Genomic DNA, 26014 nt, shown 5'->3' with positions numbered 1-26014 from the left:
ACGTGACGCCGGGGTTCGGCGTATCCTTGCCGGGCAACCGTCTTAGAGACCAGCATCGCTGGCTGCAACATGAATGTGATCTATCCACTGGCGGTCCCCAAGGGGCGCAGGCTCTGTTGTGAGGTGTGCGAAGCCCCAGCCGAGCGGGTGTGCGCGGCCTGCACAGTCACTTATTACTGGTAGGCCCTGAAACGTGGCACCTGGGCGCTTTAACTCCCTTCCTCCCTCCCATTCCCGGGTCTGGATTGGGTACCTTGGGTTAGCCGTGGCCCCTGACTCTGCAAGGGATACCTCAAAAACAGGGGCGTTAAGACAGGCCCCTACGACTCCCGTGGCCTCGTCTGCCTCATCTCCCATTTACTCATTCGTCATTCATGTTTTCTGAAGGCCTACTGTGTGTTACGCACTATTTTAGGTGCTGAAGTTACTTTGGCAGCTCAGTAGATCAGTTCCTTCAAAGATCTAACATTCTAATGTGGGAGACAAATCAGTAAAGAAATAGGCCGGGCGTGGTGGCTAACGCCTGTAATCCCAGCACTTTGGGAGGCCGAGGTGGGTGGATCGCCTGAGGTCAGGAGTTCGAGACCAGCCTGGCCAACGTGGTGAAACCCTGTCTCTACTAAAAATACAAAAATTAGCTGGGAGTGGTGCTGGGCGCCTGTAATCCCAGCTACTCCGGAGGCTAAGGCGGAAGAATCGCTTGAACCCGGGAGGCGGAGTTCGCAGTGAGCGGAGATCGCGCCATTGCACTCCAGCCTGGGCGCCGAGAGTGACGATAGTGAATGGGGCAGTGTGTGGAAAGCTTTCTCTATGGAAGAAACATTTGAGCTGCGTTTTGAGAGAGCAGTCAGAACCTGCTGTGTACAGGAGTAGTGAAGAAGGGTAGGGCATTCCCGGCATCCGGGACTGCTAGGGCAAATGGCAAAAGAAGAGAGTCTGCTAACAGCTGAGTGGAGTGGAGAACATAGTAGTGGAGGGAACAGTCAGTGATTTTCAAACTGCAGGCCAGGGCCCTTTAGCAGTTTATGAATAAGTCACAACCACCATTTAGAGAAAACAACAACAAAGAAGAGCATAGAATGAGTAGAAAGTATCAGATTAATCCTACCTGAATTGTTTCTTGAAACTTTTGTCTTAGTGTTTTATGTGGGCGTGTTTACAGGGAAAACGTATTTCTTACTATAGGTTGAGTCAAAATTAGCCAGGTGTGGTGGCGTGCACCTGTAATCCCAGCTACTCGGGAGGCTGAGGCAGGAGAATCGCTTGAACCCGGGAGGCGGAGGTTGCAGTGAGCCGAGATCGCTCCATTGCACTCCAGCTTGGGCAACAAGAGTGAAACTCTGTCTCAAAAAAAAAAAAAAAAAAAAAAAAAGGGTTGGAATATCATTGTGATAGGTAGTAGAAGTTTAAACCAAGAAGATAAAGGTTAGGGCCAGACAGTGACATGAGATCAAGGGTTTGGAATTTATCCCCTGAGAAACCATGGATGGTTTTGAGCTGACATGCTCTCATTTGTGTTAACGGAAGAGGATGGGCTGCAGTGTGGAAGTTACAGAGGAAGGTAGACACTGACGGCTGCATAACAGATTAAGAAGCTGTTGCAGTACCTTCTCATACTGGCATAGGTGTCCTTCCTCAGTGCTCTCAAAGCACTGAGTATATTCCCTATCGTAACACTTAGAACAGGGACTGAAATCATTTATTTATTTCCTTCATTAGGCGTATGCCCCACAGGGGCAGGGATAGTATCTGTGTTTTCATTGCTATCTCCTCTTTGGTGGCTTCATTGCATTTAGAATATAATTCAGAATTTGTAACAGAAAATACAAGGCCCTGGCTATTTCTCTACCTTTACTTCCCACCACACTTACCTCATTTTTTCTTTGCTGTAGTTATAGAGAGCTGAAGTTCTAATTTGCTAAGTCCTTTCTTCCCTCAGTTTCTTTTCCTAGACTGTTCTCTCTGCTAGGAACCTCCCCTCAACTACAAGCCTTCCTGGCTCTCTTTCATCCTTCAGTTCTCAGTTTAAATGTCGTTTCTTCAAAGAGGTCTAAACCCAGTCTCAACTGCCCGTCATACTTTTCTCACTCACAGTACCACTTTTCTTTGCTTTTTCTGTACTTTTATATTTTTGTGTTTGCTTATCTGATGTCTATGTCTTTTACTAGACCCAGTGCCCACACATACCAGACACTCAATGAACATTTGTTGAATAAAACTAAATGGATAATAAACCCATTAACTTGGGCAAGGAACACAGGGGGAAAAGATGGTGGGCGTCAGATTTGGTTGTGGGCGTAGAGTTTGAGAGGCCTTTGGGTCACCCCTGGAGAGGTGACCAGTAAACAGCCATGAGTAAAACCTGCCACTCAGGCTTGGGAAAGATTCAACCCTTTGGCCTGATGTGAGCACTGACTTTTTCCTTAAAACACCCCTGTCCTCTTTATCCCTCCAGCCGGAATTAATTCCTTCTTCCTCTGAACTGACTTTACAGTACTCTGTATCTCTCAGATGACTCATCTCATATTTCCCTTCATTTTAATTGTTGGTGAGTGTGTTATTTCAATTGTGTTATGCTCCATTAATGCTAGATACTATGTTAAATGTGTACAGAGGGACTGTCAAGTATACTAACTTTTGATCTATGTCTGACCTGTCATTGTATGCCCCGTAGTCTCTAGCAAAGTGTCTTGAAATCGTTGGCATTTGTGCTTTTATCCCTTGGGCCAAAAAATAAAAAATAAAAATTTGAAAAAAAGAAAGAAATTGTTGGCACTAATATCTGATGAATGCATGTATAAATTATCATCTTTTATGCCCTTCTATTTTTTTTCTTTTATTTATTTTACTTGCTTTTAATTCTCTTTAAGACCTTCTCCTTTTGTTTTTTTGCTTCCTTTTCTCCAGATTTCTATGTCTTTGTGTCTTGGAGTTTTCAAGATTTTTGATAAAACAAAACTGAGGTCATTGTTCTATAGGTTTTGATGGTTGAATGTAAAGCACCTAGTACCCTGCCTGGAACCACATTGGCACACAGTAAATGTTCTTTTTCATCATCCCAAGTTTAAGGAGCAAGAAAGTCAGTTTGAGTTTGTGAAAGTTTTTTTCTGTAAAAGAATTTTTTTCCTGATTATAAATACAGTTCATGCTCACTGCAGAAAACCTGAAAATATAAAAAATAAAGAAGATAAATAATCCATAATCCCACAACCCAGAGATTAATACCCTGAAATTTTGATGAATATCCTTCTTTTCTCTGAATACATGTATTTTATATATTGTGTGTAATCCTGTGCATATTGCTTTATAGTGGATTAAGACCGTTCTCAGAGAATAGCACATTTTTATTTACTTAGGGACATAGTAGAACTTTTATTTTTTTATAATTTTTTTGTGACAGAGTCTTGCTCTGTCGCCCAGGCTGCAGCGCAGTGGCACGATCTCAGTTCACTGCAACCTCCACTTCCCAGGTTCAAGCAATTCTCTTGCCTCAGCCTCCCAAGTAGCTGGGATTACAGGGATGCGCCACCATGCCTGGCTAATTTTTTTGTATTTTTGGTAGAGACGGCGTTTCACCATGTTGGTCAGGCTGGTCTGGAATTCCTGACCTTGTGATCCACCCTCCTCGGCCTCCCAAAGTGCTGGGATTACAGGACATTAGAACAGTTTTAAGAAAAGGTAATTTTATGGAAGTACATACTGAAACATTGGTGACAGGTAAAAGAGACTTCAGTACCATAGGTTTGCATGAATTTAAATGTCTTTAGTCAGGGCATACATTCTGTAGTTCACTACAAATACTGTTGCTTCCTCTTCTTGAATACCACTTCACCGTTTGTTTTCTCCTCCTGGCCAGTGAAGGCATTTAAGTTTGTGCTCCATATGTCAAACAAAAGGAAAAATTATTGCAAAAAATATTGCAGATTACTAACAAAACAAACAGTGAAGTGGTATTCAATAATAGGAAGCTATAGGATCAGTGGTGAATTGTAGAATGAATGCCCTGCCTAAAGACATACAAATTCAGCTTAAAAAAACATGATAATAGCCAAATAAAACATGTCTGGCTCACAAGCTACTTAATTGTGAGCCCCGATTGAAAGCATTTATCCATTCCTACTTTATCCCTGACCCTGTGTTACAAGTGGGACAGATCAATAAGCAGGGAGCCCGCAAATATATAAATAAAGCTCACTTTGTTTAGAAAGGCAAAATATGTCAGTTGCTCTCAGTGGAACAAAAGTTCAGGCATCTAAGTTAACATTTCCATTGCTTACAAGCCCCACTTGATAAATTCCCTGTGGAACTCAGCTATATCCTGGCTAAGTGCTTTTATTGATCTGTTTATAATAATTCTCTACCTCCCCAAAAACATTTTTAAATGGTTTCTGTTATTTCTTTGGTAGCAGTCACAACTTATAAAGAAAATACTTTAATTGCATTTCTGTTGTCCAAGAAGGTGACAATATTGTCCAAGAAGGTGCTTGAACATGGCTGTATATTATCTGTGGCTGCTTTTGTGCTACAACAGCAGAGTTAAGTAGTTGCAACAGAGACCCTATAGCTCTCAAACCTAAAATATTTATCTGACCCTTCACAGAAAAACTTTTCTGACCCCACCTCTAGATTATTGTTACCTGTTTTGAAATATGTATAAATGGAATCAGTTAACTCACATTTAAGTGAAAATGTGTAATAAGCAATAGAAATGCAAAAACTCATAATTGTATGCATCTAACAGCAGAGCCTCAAAATACATGAAGCAAAAACAGACAAAATTAGAGAGAAAAATAGACAAAATAATAATAATATTTGGAGACTTCAATATCCTACCTTCAGTGATGAACAGAACAACCAGATGAAAGATCCAATATCCCACTCTTAGTAATGAATAGAACAACTAGATAGAAGATCCCACTTTCAGTAATGCATAGAACAATTAGACAGATTAGCAAGGAAATATAAGACTTGAACCATACCATAAACCACCTAGACCTAACATATCTATAGAATACCATTCAATAACAGCAGAATGCCTATTCTTCTGTGGTGCATATGGAACATTCTTCAGGATAGACCATATGTTAGACCATAAAATAAATCTCAATAAATTTATAAGGATTGATTTCATACAGAGTATGCTCTCCACCTACATGGAATGAAATTAGTAGTCAATAACAGAAGGAAATTTGGTAAATTTACAAATATGTAGAAATAACACACTCTTAATCAATGAGTCACAAAAGAAATTACAAGGAAAGTTAGAAAATGAGATAAATGAAAACAAAAACAACATACTAAAACTTAGATGCTGGCAAAGCAGTACTCAGAGGGTACTGTATGAATTTAGTACTCATATGAATTTATACTAATATACATTACATTAAAAAGATCTCAAATCAGTAACCTAGCATTTCATCTTAAGAAACTAGAAAAAAAAAGAGCAAACGAAAACATATTTATAAACTCCTTTATGCACAGCCCTGTGTTGGGTATAGACACAAGCTAGCAGAAGAAAGGAAAATTAAAGATGATAGCAGAGATAAAACAGAGAATAAAGAAACTACAGAGAGAACCAATGAGACCAAAAATTGGCTCCTTGAAAAGACCAACAAAATTGACAAACCTTTAGCTAGGTTGACTGGCCTAGAAAAGAAGATTCAGATTACTAAAATCAGAAATGGAAGTGAGGACATTACTACCAACCTTGCAGAAATAGAAGAGATTATAAGAGAACACTATGAGCAATTGCATGCCAATATCCCTGTGTGACTTCAGAATGTGAATGTGTGCCTGCAGAAACGATATACTCTCCAATCCCCATGCAGTTTATACACCATCAAATAACCACATGAAAAGAAAGAGATTTGAGTCTCAGAAATGGCTTTGAGCTCCCTGCCTGGTTTGTGTTTGGCTTACTTTTCTGGTGTCTAGGGATAGGTCAGTAGGAGGGTTAATGGAATCTTAAGTCATGCCAAATATAAAGATCATGAAGTCTATGTTTCTGTTGTCAGTGGGGTGGTACATCAGAAAGCTGACTGGGACAGCATCCATGAGAAAATATGTCAGCTCTTGATTCCACTGCGCACTTCCATGCCCTTCTACAATTCAGAGGAAGAACGGCAGCATGGCCTGCAGCAGCTGCAGCAGCGGCAGGTAGGGCCTATGGCACTTTCCAAGGTTAAGTCGTAGGTGCAGTGAAGCTGCCCAAGACAAGGGTCGAACTGTGTTGAGATCACTAAATTGTAACTTCACTGAGGGCAGAGACTTTGTTTTATATCTTTTTAAGTCCTCAATACCATTCAGTCCGTTGTTTTCCACATTTACTAAATACTCACTGTATTAGTCTGCTAGTGCTGTCACAACCAAATACCACAAACTGGGTGGCTTAAACAACATACATTTATTTCCTCACAGCTCTGGAGGCTGGGAAGTCCAAGATCAAGGGGTCAGCAGGTTTGGTTTCTTCTGAGGCCTCTCTTCCTGGCTTGCAGATGGCTGCCTTCCTGTGGTATCTTCACGTGGTCCTTTGTGTGCAAGCATCCCTGGTATCTCTTTGTGTGTCCAATTTCCTCTTTTTATAAAGGTACAAGTCAGATTAGATTAGGGCCCACCCTAATGGCCTCATTCTAACTTAATCACCTCTCTACAGGCCCTAGCTCCAATTATAGTCACATTGTGACAGACTGCAGGTTAGGGCTTCAACACATGAATTTTGGCAGGGGACACAGTTGAGCCCATAACATCCACAGATGCCAAAAGCCTGGCCATATAATAGGAGGGTTAAGAATGATGTATGGATATACTACTGAATAAATAAAGGAGGTTAGCAAAACTTGCCACTATTCTTATGTATAATGTTGAGTATTACTGAGTATTGAGCATCTCAATCACTCTAAAAAATTAGCGCCTTATTATAAGCCATAAATCCCTAGACATAAGGTCCATCCATTTTAGTGTTATGACACTTTGATAGTGGCCTTAGAACAATGCAGAGTTAAAGTTTTTTGTGATGTTAGCTGAACAGGATAATTCTGGAAGGGAAAATGAGATGTTTCTCTCAAAATTAACTCAACTATGAAGGCAGAAAGTTTCCGATTATCCTGAGACATGCTAGCTTTGCTAAAGTAAAGTTTTATTAGAACTATAAGAATAATACTCTTTTATTCATCTGATAACTCTATATTGAACATTCATCTATGCCAAGCACTGAACTAAGATGAAAAGACACATGTTCCTGGGCCTTAACAAACTCATAGTCCAGAGTTTACCTTCTTATATCACTTAGGTGGGGCTTCACGTCCACTCTAATACAGGGAGGCTCACTATGTGCCTTTAACTGGGTCATTAGGTGTTGGCCTTATTAACTTTAGACTGTCTCAGATAGTCTGTTTCTCTCTTCCACAGAAGTATTTGATTGAATTCTGCTACACCGTAGCCCAGAAATACCTCTTTGAAGGGAAACACGAAGATGCTGTACCAGCAGCTTTGCATTCCCTTCGCTTCCGCGTGAACCTGCACGGCCTGAGCTCTGTAGAGCTTGTGCCTGCTTACCTGCTGTTGGCCGAGGCCAGCCTTGGTGAGTGAAACCGACTTGAGATCCCTGGATCCCTTAAGTGGTGCTATGTTTGGGTCACACTAATGATCAAAGAGTCACCCTTGACAGTGGCACCAAGACACCTATTGTAGAAGGAGCAGGGTTTCTGTCAAGTTTAGCACAAGATAGGGAAGGAGATGTCACAGACTTTTGTCTACAACTGGCAGAAATCCACTCAAGCTGGCCTGCACAAAAAGGAGGAACTTTGTGAGGGAACTGTAGTATCCTACGGGAGCTGAGGCTTCATGAAGGATAGAATTGGAAAGCTGTAAGGAACCAAGGCTGGTGTCTTTCGTTCTCTCTCTTGGGCCTTGTCTCCTGTCTCTACTTCTCTCTGGGTGTCGGCTTCGCTCTTTTCCCTCTCTGCAGACCAGATTTGTCTACTCTATGCTCACTGTAGAAGACAGCTACCCCAAAATGTCAGATGGAGTTTTTCAATTTACATGTTTTCTTGGTTTGAGGTAGGCAGTAGAAACTAATTAGCTTCTGATTTCCAATTACAAATTCGTAGAAGACAGAATTTTGTTGACATAACTTGAGTGTGGGATCCACCTTTGTTCCCTGGGATCAGAGTCACATAGTTCAGAAATACAGGAACCTACCCCTATAGATGGGAGAGGCAATTCTGAGAGTATGAAGCAGACTTAGCAGACACCCTACGTGGTGGCTACTACAAAAGGAAAACTGGCATTTTGAGAGGAATTGATATTCTTGAGCATCTGCAGTGTTTTAGGCACTGTGCTACGACTTCATATATTTTAATAGCTACCATTTAAAAAATGCTTCATACGTTTTAATAGCCACCATTTAAGAAAATACTTTTTTAAAAGTAAAACTGTTAAAATTAAGTACAATGTAAAGAACTTTTATCCCCTGAGCTCTCTGAGAGTAAGTTGCCTTCCTGGTTCCCTATTGTTAGAATACTTCAGTGTCCCCTTAGTAAATGAGATAGATTGTATTGTGGTTACGAAGGAAAATGTCTTTGTGGGAACCACACAAGGGGACCCTGTCATCCAAGAAGACCCCATGCAAGTTTCTCAGATTTTCCCAATAACATCGTTATAGCAAAAGGATACAGTTCAGGATCACACTTTTCATTTTGTTGCCATGTGTTGGCAGCAAAACTCTGGAATAGTTTCTTAACCTTTTATTGACTTTTACGACCTTGACACTTTTAAAGGTTACGGGCCAATTGTATAAAACATCTCTCAGTTTGGGTTTGTCTGATATTTCCTAAAGATGGGACTCAGGTTATGGATTTTTGGCAAAAACAGTATCCATTCTATAAATTGGCATGTTTTCATTTTTTTTCGTGACTGATGATGTTCATTTTAATTACGTTATTAGGATGGTGTCTGCCAGGCTTCCTCCCTGTAATGTTACTCTTTCCCCTTCTGTAATTAATAACGTTAATTTTCATCTCATGGAGAGGTCCTTTGAAACTATATAAATATTCCATTCCTCATCAAATTTTCAATGTATTTATTTAGCTATATCAGTATTGCCTCTTTATTCAGTGGGCTTAAATCCATTACTATCATTAATTTGATGCTCAAACCGTCCCTGATTTGACCAGTGACAGCTCCCACTCAAGCTGGCTTCTGCATCTCCTAGATACAACCCCTTTTGTTCTTTGCTCACTTTCCTGCTTTCTGGAACATACCTCTAAAGAGCCCTGATTTCTTTCAGTGGAAAGTGAAATTCAGAAGCCAAAAGCTGTGCACTAGATGTACTCATGCCTTTGGGGTGTTACTGCTCCCAGGCCTTCTCAGTGGAGTTAGGGAGTAAGTTTAAATATAATAATGGGTGTATGTATATACACATTACATCTGTATTTATTTCTATATGTATATATCTTTTTTTTGGGCGGGGGGGGGACTGAGTCTCACTCTGTCACCCAGGCTAGAGTGCAGTGGCGCAATCTGAGCTCACTGCAGCCTCCCCCTCCCTGGTTCAAGCAATTCTTCTGCCTCAGCCTCCCGAGTAGCTGGGACTACAGGTGCATGCCACCACACCTGGCTAATTTTTGTATTTGTAGTAGAGACGGGGTTTCGTCGTGTTGGCCAGGCTGATCTTGAACTCCTGGCCTCAAGTGATCCACCTGCCTCAGCTTCCCAAAGTGCCGGGATTACAGGTGTGAGCCACCGTGTCTGGCCTATATCTATATATCTACATCAATATCTATATGACCACTAGTCTGTACTGTTTGATCCAGATCTAATACAGCACCACAGGGTTCAATCTGATTTACTCCCATTCCATAATTGCAACTCCCTTTGCTGACAGCTTTCACTTTCATTATTTTATTTATACGTTAATCAGTTCCCCTATATGAACAAATCCCTGCTCTCTAACTCCATCCTTTCCACCTTACAGATACCTTCTCCCCCTTCCATGGGCTCTGACTCCCCATTCCAGGCTGCCTCTGCTGTGTGGATCCCTTCTCACTTGTGGGGGTTCCAACCCCCGATACCAGGCTGTTTGCCTGCAGGAATGCCCTGTTCACCCTGCTCAGGTCTGACACCCCATTCCAGACTGTCTTTCCTCCAAACTAATGAGAAAAGCACTGGACAAGAAAATACAGCCCAGGATCTGTTTATCTCTGACACTGGCTAGCTATGGGATTCTGGAAAACTCACCCTAGCCCAAGTCTCATCATCTCTCATCTAGACCACTGCCTACTAACTGGTGTCCCCACATCTTCTCTGGCCTCCCTCCAATCTGGTTTGCATACAGAAATGTGACCCATCACTCCTCTGAATAAAGATCACATTTCTAAAGCAACCCATGAGGCTGTGCTTGATCTAGCCCGTAGCAGGTTCTCCCACCTCAGTTCTATCACCTTGTCTCTCTTGGATTCTTTTCTCTCTCCCTTCCGGTTACACTGACTGGCCTTCTCTCAGTTCCTCAGAAGCACGATGATTTCTTTGTTCGGAAAGGCTTTTCTGTAGCCACTCTCTCTGCTTCTCCTCCTCTTCCCTTCACCGAATTAACTCCTCGTCATCTTTCAGGTTTCAGCTCAAGGGTGACTACTGCCTTGTCTAGAAGCTTTCCCAGGGTTCCAGACAATGTTGGGTCTCCCTCTTTATTTTTTTTTTATTTTAGACAGAGTCCCAATCTGTTGTATAGGCTGGAGTACAATGGCCTGACTTTTGCTCACTGTAACCTCTGCCTCCCAGGGGCAAGTGATTCTCCCACCTCAGCCTCCCGAGTAGCTGGGACTACAGGCACACGCCACCACGCCCAGCTATTTTTTGTATTTTTAGTAGAGATAGGGTTTCACTATGTTGCCCAGGCTGGTCTTGAACTCCTGACTTCAAATGATCCACCCACCTCAGCCTCCCAAAGTGCTGGGATTACAGGCGTGACCCACTGCACCCAGCTGGGTCTCTTTTTTAATATATTCATTTAAAGACCTACTCTTTTCTTCTAAGCACTTACTCCATTAATAATTGTATTCATTGATGAGATTATTTAATTGTCTCCCTGCTCCAGTAGACTGTAAGCTCAGGGAGAACTGGATCTGTGTCTATTCTTACTCATCACGGATGTCTTCATGCTCAGCCCAGTACTTAGCACAGAGAAGGTACTTAAAAAATAATTTCATAGTACCTGAAACCTAGTGAGCACTGTGTAAGTATGTGTTGAATCTGAGTTCTCTTCACAGGATTATTTTAAGGATGAAATGAGTTCAAGTGTAATGACCATGAAAGTGCTTTGAAGTCTGGAAAGTGCTGTCTGAATGGAAGATTTCACTGTAACTCCACAGCCGTTGATTTGAAACCTTGCTAACCTTTTTGGAAGTCTAAAGAAATCACTTTCCTGTGTACATGTTTCTTTCCCATCTTAGAGATTCCTTCAGACTGGAGCGGGCAGATAACAGATATTCAGCTTTATTTTTTCTTTTTAGTAAAACTTTGAAATTTTAATCAACTAGAAATGACATTTTCAGTAACACTTCAAGGAGGAGCCACCTACTCATCTTCCCCCACTGTTATCAGCGCTTTGGAAGCAGGAGAGCCTGAGTTCAAATGTCAACTCTTTCTTTACTGGCTGGGTGATCGTAGGCACCAAGCTCTTCCTCACTCAGAGCTTTCACATATATGGCTCCTTCTGCCTGGGATGCTCTTTCCTTTCTTATACATGGCTGGCTTTTGATCATCCTTCAGGTGTCTACTTAAACTGACCAGGTGTGGTGACTCACACCTGTAATTTCAGCACTTCGGGAGGTCAAAATGGGAGGATCTCTGGAGCCCAGGCATTCAAGATCAGCCTGGGCAACGTAGCAAGACCTCATCTCTAAAAAAAAAAAAAAAAAAAAAAAAAAAAAAAAAAAAAAAAAAAAAAAAAAATTAGGTGGGCATGATGGCATGCACTTGTAGTAGTCCCAGCTATTTGGGAGGCTGAGGTGGGAGGATTGCTTGAGCCCAGGAGGTGGAGGCTGCAGTGAGCTAGGATTTTGGTTACTGTGTTCTGTTCATTTACTTCACAGCACTCATGATTTTTCTATTTATTGTATGCCTACTTCACTTGATTTTAAGCTTCTTGGAGTCAGGGATAATGTCTCAGTGTGCACTGAGCGTCTCGCATTGTGATAATCAATTAATTAGGTGAATATATGGTTGGTTGAATGAATGAATGAAGTTGCCTCCTCTTCGAATTCCTCATCTGATAATTATTTCACAGGGCTGTTGGCAGACTTAGACCACAGATGCAAAGGGACTAGCACAATGTCGGGCAAATAACAGGTCTTCAATAAATGCAGATTCCCTTTTCTTCCCCTGGGCACCTCACAGCCACAACCTTTGACTCAGCTGTGACTGCTGTATGCTGCATTCCTTCACTTTCATCACCAAGTCCTGCAAAATCTTCCCCCATAATATGTCCCAGATCTGCCATTAACCCAGTGTAAGCCTGTTGCCTCACCCTTCAGACAAGTACCACTGGTCTGTAAGTGGCTGTCCTTTCTCAATTCCGTGAACTATTAAAATCACCCTAAGGGATAGTATCACTTCCTTTATGTCTTCACTACCTCCACTTCACCCCATGCCTCTCCAGGCAGGCATTGTCCATAAGAGGCAGGCCTGAACTTACACACTCACTGGTCACAAGCTTAGTTCTGACTGTAATCTCATGGGCTAGTAGCAGCCCATTCTTCTCACCTTTCTCTCTCTCTCTAGCCTCACAGTTTATTCTCCCAAGTAGGCCTTTTCCTTTAGGACTGATGCTTGTTTAGGTGCCGGTTCAGCTGGGCCTTGGAGTCTTCCTTCTTTGGCATTGCCTCCTTGAGTGAGAACTGGATGTTGAAAATTTTAAATTTCCAATATCTGTCAATGCCCTGTACTCTTTTTCCCATCTAAACAATCTTAGTTAAGAGTCATTTGCTTCTTCAAATTTGAGAGGACTTCAGTCTAAACCTCATATTTTATAGACAAAGCCTGGAGGGAAGATGTGACTAGCCATGTTCACATGAGCCAGGATCAGGGACTAGGCCTCGTGCTCCTAATCTAGTAGTTTCCCATTTTAGTTTGCCCTTTGACCTTCCATCAGGCAAAGTTACTTGCTTCTCCTTGTAGACTGCTTCCTCTTCATCTCTTTTCCTTTTATTCAGTGATGTAGGGTTACAACTAGAATAAAAGCATGCTTACATATGAACTAGGTCTGACAGGAAGGACACAGAGGAGAAGAGGGTTGACTTATGAGGGGTTCGTGTCCTTATCTCCTGACCCTTCATTGGTGTGGTTTCTGCTGCAGCAGCTGTTACACCAATGCTTCACCCCCAGAGCACACCTCCTGCCCTGCAGCACGCTGACGTAGTGGCTTTCTATTCAGTTCCGACACATTTCCCTAGGAGCCAAGCAGGTAGGCAGGCCTCTGTATGTGTAAAGATGATAGGTAATAAAAAGCTTTAAGTGTCAAGAGTTTCTGAATATTAGCAATAAAGGTGGCTTTCCTTTCTCTTACCTTCCACATTACTTAGCAACCGTGTGTTGTCCATTCTACTTCCTGTCTCTTTTGGATTGCCTCCTACTTAAGTAGTTCACTGTCTTGTTTCAGGCTCTTAAGCGTGCTTGTCCAAACTGTTTCAGACATCTTCCAGTGAATCTTCTACCTTTATTCCTCCCTTCTGATCCCTCCTCCACATTGGTTCCAGAGGAGCTTTCTAAATATAAATCCGATTCTCTCGCCCTTTTTGAAAATCCTCTAGTTTTTATCCACATGCATCAAGTTCCTTGGCATAACTCACTAAGCCCTCCATGACTTGCCCCCTGCCTACCACCGTAGCCTCATTTTCTGCCACTCTGTCCTTCACAATTTGTGCTTCGGCATCACAGGCCAATACAGTTGGCCCTCCATATTTGCAGTTTCTGCATCTGCCCATTCAAGCAACCATGGATCAAAAATATTTTTTAAAATAACACAATGATTAAAAATGATACAAATAAAAACAATACATGATGTTACTTGTGGGCTTATAAACAAAAAAAGAAAAAATTTAAACTTAAAAAAGACAAATGATATAGTAGAACAACTATTTACATAGCATTTACATTGTGTTAGGTATTATAAGTAATTTAGAGATGATTTAAAGTATGAGGAATGATGTGCATAGGTTGTATGCAAATACTGCACTACTTTATATTAGAGCCTTGAGCATCCTTATATTGAGGTATCTGATGGGAGTTCTGGAACCAAATCCCTGCAGCTATGACTGTGTATAGTTCTATGAACATAACATATTATTTCATATTTCTGCGACATTGCACATGCTGTTACTTCTGCCTGGGATGCTCTCCCTGCCTTATCTACCTGGAAAACTTCTATTCATCCTCAAAACCCAGCTCAGACTCTGCTTCAGTGTCACTCTCATCTCATCTGTAGAATTAAACATTTCCTATCCTCTGACACTTCCAAAGCTTGTGTTTCTACTGCAGTTATACTATATTGTAAATATATGTGTTTTCATGTTGCATGTTGAATCCCCATCACTCAACACAAGGCCTGGCACATAAAGGGTATTACATATGCATATATATATTTCACAATTGAGATATAATTCACATATCATAAAATTCACTCTTTTAAAGAATAATTCAGGCCAGACGCAGTGTCTCACGCCTATGTTCCCAGCACTTTGGGAGGTCAAGGCGGGTGGATCACCTGATGTCAGGGTTTTGAGACCAGCCTGGCAAACATGGTGAAACCCTGTCTCTACTAAAAATACAAAAATTAGCCCGGCGTGGTGGCTCATGCCTGCAGTCCCAGCTACTTGGGAGGCTGAGGCTTAAGAATCACTTGAAGCCTAGAGGCAGAGGTTGGAGTGAGCCGAGATCGTGTCACTACACTCCGGTCTGGGCAACAAAGTGAGACTGTCAATAAATAAATACATAAATAAGTAAATAGACAATCCAGTGGTTTTAGCACATTCTGTAGGTTGTGCAACAGTCACCATGATCTAATTCCACAACATTTTCATCACCCCTGAAAGAAAGCCTGTAATTGTCAGCAGTTACTCCCTCTTAGTGCCTCCCTTGCATTGGACCCCCTGTGGTTGCCTGGCCACCACTAGTCTACTTTCCGTCTCTATGGATTTGCCTGTTCTGGACATTTCATATAAATGGAATCATATAATATGTGGCCTTTGGTGTCTGGTTTCTTTCACTTAGTGTAGTGTTTTCAAAGTTCATCCACATTATAGCAGGCATCAGTACTTCATTCCTTCTTGTGACTAATATTCCACTCATGGATATGGAGATGGAGATGGAGATGCCTCTTTTTGTTCATCCAGTCATCAGCTGATGGACATTTACATTGTTTCTGATTTTTTTTTTGACTCTTCTAAATAAGCTGCTATGAACATTCCTGTGTGAGTTTTTGTGTGTCAATAAATACTTGAGTCAATGAGTACATGAGTGAATGGGTAATGACTCATATTTCCTCTCGTGTTCTTTGACCCGGATATGAATTATAACCTTCTTTTCTGCTTTTGGGCAGGTCTGGGCCGAATCATTCAGGCTGAAGAATATCTATTCCAAGCCCAGTGGACAGTCCTCAAATCAACTGACTGTAGTAATGCCACCCACTCTTTACTGCATCGGAACCTGGGACTTCTCTATATAGCTAAGAAAAACTATGAAGAAGCCCGTTATCATCTGGCCAATGATGTAAACAAGCTAAGTTATAACACCTGGATATTTCCAAAATCTAAATTATAATACCTGTATCTTTCCAAAATCTGTTTTTTTTTTTTTTTTAAACTGTGCATTTCTCTAAAACTTTCTATTTACAACTGATTATTCGGTGGGATGTTAGCCATAACACAATTCTAATGACCTGAGATCAAGCATTTCTACTTCCTAGCTATTCAACCTTGGCCAGGTCACATATTCCTGAAGTTTCAGTTGCCCTGAAGAGTAAAGGGAGGCAAAACAGCATACTCGTTAAGAGAAGGGATTTGCTGGCCGGGCGCGGTGGCTCATGCCTGTAATCCCAGCACTTTGGGAAGCCAAGGTGGGCAGATCATGAGGTCAGGAGATCGAAACCATCCTGGCCAACATGGTGAAACCCCGTCCCTATTAAATTACAAAAAATTAGCCAGGCATGGTAGTGCGTGCCTGTAGTTCCAGCTACTCAGGATGCTGAGGCAGGGGAATCGCTTGGACCCGGGAGGTGGAGGTTGCAGTGAGCAGAGATCGCACCACTGCACTCCAGCCTGGCAATAGAGCAAGACTTTGTCTCAAAAAAGAGAGAAAGTCTTTGCTTCCAGTCACAGATGTGTTGTTCCACTAGCCATGTAGTCTTGGAAAATTTGTTTAACCTCTTTCATCACCTGCAAGACAGGAATAATAAAATAGTCTCTGCCTCATTGCGTCATTGCAAAGATTAATAATAGGACAATATATATACAGTACTTTGGCTATTGTTTTAAAGAATAACAGTAATATCTCTACTTCAGAGTGTTGGTTATTAAATTTAAAAGAGCTAGATGTATAAGAAAGCACTTATCAATTATAAAACTCTGTACAGAGCAGCCGGGCGCGGTGGCTCAAGCCTGTAATCCCAGCACTTTGGGAGGCCGAGATGGGCAGATCACGAGGTCAGGAGATCAAGACCATCCTGGCTAACACGGTGAAACCCCATCTCTACTAAAAAATACAAAAAACTAGCAGGGCGAGGTGGCGGGCGTCTGTAGTCCCAGCTACTGGGAGGCCGAGATGGGCGGATCACGAGGTCAGGAGATCAAGACCATCCTGGCTAACACGGTGAAACCCCATCTCTACTAAAAAATACAAAAAACTAGCAGGGCGAGGTGGCGGGCGTCTGTAGTCCCAGCTACTCGGGAGGCTGAGGCAGGAGAATGGCGTAAACCTGGGAAGCGGAGCTTGCAGTGAGCTGAGATCTGGCCACTGCACTCTAGCCTGGGCAACAGAGCGAGACTCCATCTCAAAAAAAAAAAAAAAAAACTCTGTACAGAGGTTAGATGGGATGTTGAGGGTGATAACTAAATTGTTCTTTCAAAATTTAAGGGGTTTCTATTAGGATTTCAGTATTGGAAAATATTACCAGAGAAAAGAGTTCCTGGGTGTGAAATCTGAGTTAGCGTAGGGTCAGACTGCAGTCTCCATGCAGGTTGGTTGTCTCTTCAACCTCTCTTTTGACCTCTGCACCAAGCAGCCCTTCCTCTGGTTGCCTGCCTGTACAATGCCCATAAATCAAATTTTACTCTGGTTATTCTTTAAATTCCACTACCCCATATCCATTCTCTGCCCTACTTTATGCCCTGGGAGCCTGACCTCTATGGACTACGCAACCTGTGGACTCCATTGCTCTCTGGCTTTGGTTGGGTTTGGAGAGTGGAAGGCATAGCAGGGAAGTGGAGAGTAGGAGGAGAAAAAGGCTGGGGTACTGATTCTCCCTGCTGCCTCTCTGCCCCACCCCGATCTGGCAGGAACAGTGTTCCCCTGAGGCCACAGCTCCTGTCAGGCAGCCTTCTTCCATAGTTCTAGCTCTTGCTGGGCCCTGGTAACCTTGTTTCTTCCCCTTGCTGTTTCAGGTGTAGGGATGGTAATAGTTTCTTGCTGTTGGTAGTCCCTGGTGTTTCACTAGGCCTTGTTGGTTTTACTTGTAGGGCTTTTCCCTAGCCCTGGTTGGTTTCTTAACCCTTCTACATGTCAAATAATAATTCCACTAAACTGTCTTCAGGCAATCTTATTGAGGGTGCCATCTAGTTCCACCTGGGCCCCTGACTAATACAATTCTTTGTGTTTCCTCTCTATACTCTACATCCTCCAACAAATTAAGCAGAGGCACATTCTGTCCTGAGCTAGGCCACACAGTTAAGAATTAGTAGGCTGGGTGTGGTGGCTCATGCCTGTAATCCTACCACTTTGGGAGGCCAAGGCAGGCAGATCATGAGGTCAGGAGTTCGAGACCAGCCTGGCCAATATGGTGAAACCCCATCTCTGTGAAAAATACAAAAATTGGCTGGGTGCAGTGGCTCACGCCTGTAATCCCAGCACTTTGGGAGGCCAAGGTGGGCAGATCACCAGAGGTCGGGAGTTTGAGATCAGCCTGACTGACATGGTGAAACCCCATCTCTGCTAAATATATAAAATTCGCTGGGTGTGGAGGCATGTGCCTGTAATTCCAGCTACTCGGGAGGCTGAGGCAGGAGAATTGCTTGAACCTGGGAGGCAAAAGTTGCAGTGAGCCGGGATTGCACTCAGTCTCCAAAAAAAAAAAAAAAACAAAAATTAGCCAGGTGTGGTGGTGTGTGCCTGTAGTCCCAGCTGCTCGGGAGGCTGAGGTGGTGTGTGCCTGTAGTCCCAGTTGCTTGGGAGGCTGAGGCAGAAGAATTGCTTGAACCTGGGAGGCGAGGTTGCAGTGAGCCAAGATCACACCACTGCACTCCAACCTGGGCGACAGAGGGAGACTCTGTCTTGAAAAAAAAAAAAAAAAGAAGAATTAGCACAACCTCAGATTCCGTAGCCTAGCTTTTTAAACACACACACACACACATCACACACACACCCCTTTGTTGATATATACCATAAAATTCACCCATTTTACATGTACAATTAAATTATTTTTAGCAAATTTACAGAGTAGTGCAACCATCAGCACAATCAAGTTTCAGAACATTTCCATTACCCCAAAGAGATCACATGTATCTATTTGCAGTCATTTCCCATTCCTGCTCCAGCCCCAGGCAACCGCTTCTTGTTTCTACAGATTTGCCTTCTCAGGACAGTTCGAACAGACAGAATCATGTGTGGTCCTTTGCCTCTGACCTCTCTCACCTAGCATGATTATTTTGAGATTCATCCATGTCGTTGCATGTATCAATAGTTCATTCCTCTTATTGCTGATTAGCATTCCGTTCCTAAATATACCACAGTTTGTCTGTCCATTCATCAGCTGATGGATATTTTGGTTGTTTCTATGTTTTGTGTATTTTAAATAATGCTGGTATAAACATTTATGTACAAGTCTTTGTGTGGACATTCGTTTCCATTTCCCTTGGGTAGGTACTTAGAAGAGGAATTGCTGGGTCGTGTAGTAACTCTATGTTTAATTTTTTTAGGAACTACCAAACTGTTTCCACAGAGGCTGCACCCTTTTACATTCCCACTGGCAATGTGTGAGGGTTTCATTTTCTCCATATCCTTCCCAACACTTTTTATTTTCTGCATTTGATTCTAGCCATCCTAGATGCAGTGATATCTCATTATGGCTTTGTTTTGCATTTACCTAATTACTAACTATGTTAGCATCTATTCATGTGCTTATTTTTCATCTGAATATCTTTTTGGAGAAATGTCAATTCAGATCTTTTGCCCACTTTTAAATTGGAATGTTGTAACAGTTTTTTATATGTATTCTAGATACAAGTCCTTTATCAGATATATGATTTACAAAAAGAACTCAAGCACTCTCCTTCTTCCTCCTGCTATAGATTTATTTTGCCAGTTGTGCATTTGGAACAGAGGACATTAGGACTTCAGGAGGCTACTTCCACCTGGCTAATATATTCTATGACCTTAAAAAGTTGGACCTGGCAGACACATTGTACACCAAGGTGAGCTGGGGAATGTGGGAGTTGAGCCTTCACTCTTAGGCTTGGTGTCTTACAACTTATATTAGACTATTCACAAAAAACATACCATTCATGAGAAAGAGAGGCACAGAGAGATGAAGGGCTTGCCCAAGATTATATAGCCTGATACATGATATACTCCATTTTCTTTCTTCCCATGTCCCCACTACCAAAATAGACTAACCCTTAACATCCATAGGGTGATTAATGAATAATGAAGGATAGGTCAGTAAGAGCCAAACCCCTTCAAATAGACTGTTGTATGCTGTGTCATATCCATAGCAGCAAGCTAATATGGGTATACTGAAGTGTGCAATAGAGAAGAAGAGGTTTCCAAGGGAAATCTATCGCTATAAGATCCTGTCAAGGGATCCAAGAACATGAGAAATTTCCATATTTACATAGAAAAGATTTCAGACTGTTTCCAATATATTAAAATGTCATTTGTATCCATATAGTAACACCTCACTTAGCAGGCAATCATTTGTGTAATGAATGTGTAATACATACTTTCTGCTGATTATTGATTCATGTTTTAGACCTGCTTCTGAGAAAGAGGTATTTTGCTGTAGCTTAAAAGCTTTAGAATCAGATAGACCAGGGATTAAATTCTGGCTATGCCACTTAACAGCTCTTACCAGAAATCATGTGTGATCTGAACTTCTCTGAGCCTCAGTTTATTTACATGTAAAATGGGAATAATAAGAATATTACATCGGGATGTTATGAGGATGTGAAGGTTTCGTGTTGTATGTGCTGCACAAAAGATAACCACTGTTATAAGACCCCACTAGGGCTACCCCAAGATGAGCTGCCACAGGCCCTGTGCATCACTTGTCACACTTACCTTGGTCAGGCCTGTTTGGGCTCCTGGGGGTCCCTCTGCCTCCAGGTACAGTAAGAGAGAGAACCTCCAGTTGTCCAGAAGCTGGGCCAAATGCACTATTCTCCTCACCTACCTGGTCCGTAAGGCTGAGATCTGGCCTGCTTTTCGTAGTACCTTCTCTTTTCCCAACAGGTCTCTGAGATCTGGCATGCATATTTGAACAATCACTATCAAGTCCTCTCACAGGCTCACACCCAACAAGTGGATTTACTGGGCAAACTATTTGAGAATGACACTGGCTTGGGTAAGTGGCAGTTTTCCCTGAAGGCAGAGCAGTGACTTCATCTCACCCAATACACAGACCTTGTCCCTAAGAGGGAAAGCAGCTGTCCCTGTCATGAAGCACACCATTGCCACCTTCCCCATGTTGCTGATGGAGAAAACTGAGACACGGGGATCAAAGAGATTTTACCAGTGTTGGGAAGAATTCCGATCCCTATCATCACACATAGCCATTGGGGGGTTACTAAAGGACAGATTTAGAGGAAAAAAGACCCCATCAAAACCCCCTGTGACTTTTGCAGAGCATCCATTTCTTATGTTATCCCTCCAGGGCAGCATTCCCAATCTTTCTGGCACCAGAGACCCGTTTCATGGAAGACAAGTTTTCCATGGACTGGGGGGTAGGGGAGGAATGGTTTCAGGAGAGTTCAAGTGCATTACATTTATTGTGCACTATGTTTTTATTATTATTAATGTATTGTAATATATAATAAAATAATTATACCTTGCATCATAATGTAGAATCAGTGGGAGCCCTGAGCTTGTTTTCCTACAACTAGATGGTCTCATCTGGGAGTAATGGGTGACAGTGACAGATCATCAGGCATTAGATTGTCATAAGGAGTGCACGACCTAGATTCTTTGCATGCACAGTTCACAATAGGGTTCATGCTCCTGAGAGAATCTGATGCTGCCGCTGAACTGACAAGAGGTGGAGCTCAGGTAGTAATGCAAGCAATGGGGAGTGGCTGTAAATACAGATGAAGCTTTGCTCACCCCCACCACCCCTGCTCACCTCCTGCTGCGCAGTCCGATTCCTAACAGGCCACAAAACAGTACTGGTCCATGGCCTGGGGGTTGGGGACTCTTGCTCCAGGACACGTAAGCCAAAGTAGACTCTACACAGAAGTTGCATTGCTGATTTCTTCTGGTGCCTTAGCTTCATGCTCTACTGAACAGTGAGCTGTTCAGTGGCAGGGCCCAACTGAATTAAACTGTATTCCCCAGCGCAGCAAAGGGCTAAGTGTTGAATAGTACCATACAGCATCATGCCGTCAGAGACAATGAAAAGACACAGAAGATCCAGTTTCTGCTCAAAAGAGACATACAGTGCAGTTGGTGATATAGAATCTGTAGGCAGTAACAAAAGAACATTCCTGTGAGTACAAATTATATTACAAGATGAGTCCCAGAATGAAGAGGTGAGGACAGCTGGGTGGTGTTGAAGAAGGAAGACTCTTTGGAGGAGAGGTTTTGAGCTAAAGTTTAAAAAATTAATAACTATTGAATTTTCTCTAATTATGTAAATAGTTCATGTTACAGCTGAAAACTTGGAAATCATAGATATCCAAAGATAGCCAACCTTAACATGATGGTGTATATCCTTTTCATCTTTTTCTCTAAGCTTAGTACATGTATAAGTGCTTTTAAGTGCATGTAGTAACTTCTCAGTAAATGATGACTAAAGTAGGACCAAAAACTACTGGGGAAAATAGTAAACAGACTCTCAGAGGGAAGCATGAAGGTTGTTGCTTATGCATCTTTGGCCTAGACGAGAAGAGTTAAGCTGCTACAGCTGCAAGAAGTCCCTTCCCCCAGTTCTTTCCTCTCAGCTATAGAGTGGAAGCTGAATTGGACCCAAGGAATCTGCCTGTGACAAATTCTCTGTGTTTGCAAGCCCAAGAGATCTAGAATTCAGGACTCCGAAAGAGAGAAACCTTAGCAACTTTGGCACCTGTGGGAGTGAGCATATTTTTAGGCTACTCTGATGATGGCATGCTAAGCAAAGCTGGAAAGTGGACTGAAACTCCTGCTTCCACACATGTGGAGGGAGTCCTCCAGGTAAAAAACTTGCTGTAATTGGTGCTATTTCCACCAGTGCCCCTGGGAAGGCTTCAGCAGACCAGGCCCTTTAACAGCTGAGTGCTTTTGATGAGGGCAGACTCAGTTGCCAAGAGCCTGTTTTTTCTTTCTTCCCTTTCCAATGCAGATGAAGCCCAAGAAGCAGAAGCCATTCGCATCCTGACTTCAATCTTGAACATTCGAGAATCTACATCTGACAAAGCCCCTCAAAAAACTATCTTTGTTCTGAAGATCCTTGTCATGCTTTACTACCTGATGATGAATTCTTCAAAGGCAAGTTTCCCTAAAAAAGCAACACGTCTAAAACGAAGGTAGAAATTCGTCTAGTTGAACTCATTTGTGTTTTGCCCAATTCCAATAACTTTTGCCCTCAGGGCAAGCCCTCACTCCGAGGACGTTCAGATGCTCACGTTTCTCCTGTGTTGAGTCCAGCCTGCATAATGGAAGCTGGATTGTCTTCTTCCCCCGAGGGTTCCCAGGCTTGCATAGAAAAAGGGAGTCTGGGGCAGTGCTGGGAAGCCTGCAGGGCAGGAGGGCTCTGGGGAGGCTTGGAGGGATGAAGTAGCAGCTCTAACTCCACTCATTACTGAGTTCCCCGTTGCTGCGGGGATTCAGGCAGAAATGCATTGCCATGAAATGATTCAAAAAGTAACTGTTGTTTGAGTACTTTTACATAGTAGTTGTTGGCCTAAACCCTTTACTTAATTATCATACTTAATGCTTACACCAACATTGATAAGGTAGGTATTTTATTATCTCTACTTTACAAACAAGGAAACTGAGGCACTGAGAGGGTCAATTCTTTGCCCAATGTCTTACAGACAATAAGTGGCGTATCTCAGGTGTATTGATTTATTGGTTGATTCTCTCATTCATTCAAACATTTATTGAAAACCTACCATTTGCAAAGCACTATTCTAGGGACTGGGGATACAGTGGTGATCCATACATTTCTTATCTCCATGGCACTGGTGTTTTTTGGAGGAGTGGAAATAAACATATGTATGTCTAATATAATTTCAGATAGTAGAAACTGCTATAAAGAAAACTAGGCCAGGCACAGTGTCTCATGCCTGTAATCCCAGTACTTCTGGAGGCCTAGCTAGGATGATTGCTTATGTCCAGGAGTTCAAGACCAGCCTGGGCAACATAGTGAGACCCACTCTCTACTAAAAATTAAAAAAAAAAAAAATCAGCTGGGCATAGAGGTGTGCACAGCTACCTGGGAAGCTGAGATGAGAGGATTACTTGAGCCCAGGAGATTGAGGCTGCAGTGAGCCGTGCTTGTGCCACTGCAGTCCAGCCTGGGTGACAGAGCAGGATCCTGTCTCAAAAAAAAAAAAAAAAAAAAAATTAGAAGAAAAAGCAGTAGGCGGGGGAGAGAGAGGAGGCTGGTTGGAGGGAGGCCTTTTTGTGTGGGTGACATGGGAAAATTTAAGACTCCTTTCCTCCCTCCTCCCTGTCTTCTTTTGTTTCTTCAGCTTTTCTAAGCACCTGCAGTATAGCAGGCCTGGAGGAGCTCACAGGTTATAATAGAGTGTGAGAGTGAAGCCCAGAGCACTGTAGGAGCACAGAGGAAAGGCACTAACCCTCTCTGGGATAAGAGTAGGAATGGGTGAGGAATAGGAAAATATTTCCACTGAACTTTCAAATTTACATTGGACAAAACCTCTTTTCTACAGTGCAATGTCCAGTTTTCCACTGTATACTCAAGGAAGTCATTACCCCACGGTGTGTTAGATCTACAAGAGGCCTTAGATAAAAGGCACACATCTATCTATCCATCAAGACTGGCACCTCACTTCCTTCAGGCCATCACTTGACTCAGCTGTTTTCTTTTCAGTGAAGCGTTCCCTGCTCTCCCTGTCTAAAACTGCAACCCCCACTGCTACCTCTAATGCTTCCTATCCCCTTTCATGCTTTATTTTTTTCCTTAGTATTTATCCCTACTTAAGAGACTATCGTGTTTTACCTAATGGTCTTCTTTATTGTCTGTCTCCTCTAGTACACTGTAAGTTCCATGAGAATAGGAATTTCTGCCTATACTCACAGGACCTGGAACATAGCAACCATTCAATAACTATTTATAGGAAGGAAGGAAGGAAGGGAGGGAGGGAGGGAGAAGAGCTTCTTACCAAGTCAAAACTCTGGGCCACATGGCCCCCAGGACCACCCCAGGGTGGTAATTTACTTGTGGCACCTGTCACCTCTATGCCTTCCAGTGATGGCCTCTAGGGCCTGATTAAAGTCCTACAAAGATCTCACTTTGTTAAGAAGGTATACTTAGTTTGTGCCTCGTTTGTCAAGTCAGGTGGGATTTTTTGCTGGTGCCCTGCTGCCCTGCCCAGTGCACATGTGGCTAGCTGTAAGGGCCCAGTGTGTTTACAGGTTTATCAACAAGAGCTCAGTGGGTGGTGTGAAAAGGTGATGAGTTCTCTCTCATGTTTCTGGAGTTGAGCACAGATGGGGCTTCCCAGTGTTATGCTTTCCTGTGACGATTTCCTTTTGTCACTACAATTCTATTTCAGGCACAGGAATATGGCATGAGGGCCCTCAGTCTAGCCAAAGAACAGCAGCTTGATGTCCATGAGCAAAGCGCCATTCAAGAGTTATTAAGTCTCATTTCAACTGAAGACCGTCCCATTACTTAGTGACCCATGAGCTCTGCATCAAGGGTTATTCCAGGGGCTATGGAACGTCTAATATATTCCAGCCCTGCACAACTGCTTTGAGGTACTGTAGACGGCTGAAGTTTCCACCTTCTTCCCCTGGGATTGCACACATAGCCGTTATTTTTTTCTTACACAGCATATTGTGGGAATATAAAGCTTTAGGCACAGAAATCAGTAAAAACTGTGTTTGTCATGACCTTTGTACTTGATTTATCATGACTTTGTGTGACTAATATGTAGTCAGATCACTAATACGGTGTTTGTAATTAAACTACTAATAGTTTGTCATTTTCCCAGAAGTCTCCCAATGATGCATGTTTCATACACTTTTGCTAAAGGAGGGGTAAAGGAGGGGGTAGGGAATAAAGCTATATTGGAGCAAAGTTTCTCTATTCTTAATTCTATGCTGGAATTAATTTAGTGTTAATCTGAGGTAGATTGTGATAAAGTACCCATTATAATTCCTAGAGCAATCACTAAGAAAATAACTCTAAAAATAGTTAAAAATCAACAAAGGGATTACAATGGTATGCTAGAAAATAGCCAGTTAAAGAAAAGAAGGTGGGATAGATGAACAAAAAGGACATGAGACACATAGAAAGCAAATAGCAAAACGCGGGCATAAGTTAGACATAAGGTCTTTCTGTGCCAGAGGAGGCCCCTGGGTCTGTCAGGGA

General features: G+C 42.4%; 1 protein-coding gene across 1 annotated transcript; it reads left to right on the top strand.

Annotated features, from left to right (window-relative positions):
- The first annotated feature begins 40 nt into the window (after window positions 1-40).
- On the top strand, window positions 41-25720 carry ZMYND12 (zinc finger MYND-type containing 12). Its single transcript, XM_010371829.2, has 8 exons — window positions 41-179; window positions 6015-6156; window positions 7408-7579; window positions 15593-15762; window positions 19554-19676; window positions 20713-20824; window positions 22793-22938; window positions 25194-25720. The coding sequence occupies exons 1-8, from the start codon at window positions 70-72 to the stop codon at window positions 25314-25316; spliced, it is 1098 nt and encodes a 365-aa protein (XP_010370131.1). The 5' UTR covers window positions 41-69; the 3' UTR covers window positions 25317-25720.
- Window positions 25721-26014: the final 294 nt, after the last annotated feature.

Source organism: Rhinopithecus roxellana, chromosome 12 (genome assembly GCF_007565055.1).
Source record: "Rhinopithecus roxellana isolate Shanxi Qingling chromosome 12, ASM756505v1, whole genome shotgun sequence".
In the NCBI taxonomy this organism is placed as follows: Eukaryota; Metazoa; Chordata; class Mammalia; order Primates; family Cercopithecidae; genus Rhinopithecus; species Rhinopithecus roxellana.
Note: the sequence above shows the minus strand (reverse complement) of the source record. Positions and strands in the feature narration are given on the sequence as shown.

Excerpts from the sequence above, each read along its gene's own strand:
- ZMYND12 (XM_010371829.2), top strand. The coding sequence starts at position 70 with ATGAATGTGATCTATCCACTGGCGGTCCCCAAGGGGCGCAGGCTCTGT. Across the intron at positions 7,580-15,592 it reads GTTGGCCGAGGCCAGCCTTG|GTCTGGGCCGAATCATTCAG; the intron begins GTGAGTGAAACC and ends GCTTTTGGGCAG. Across the intron at positions 22,939-25,193 it reads TGATGATGAATTCTTCAAAG|GCACAGGAATATGGCATGAG; the intron begins GCAAGTTTCCCT and ends ATTCTATTTCAG.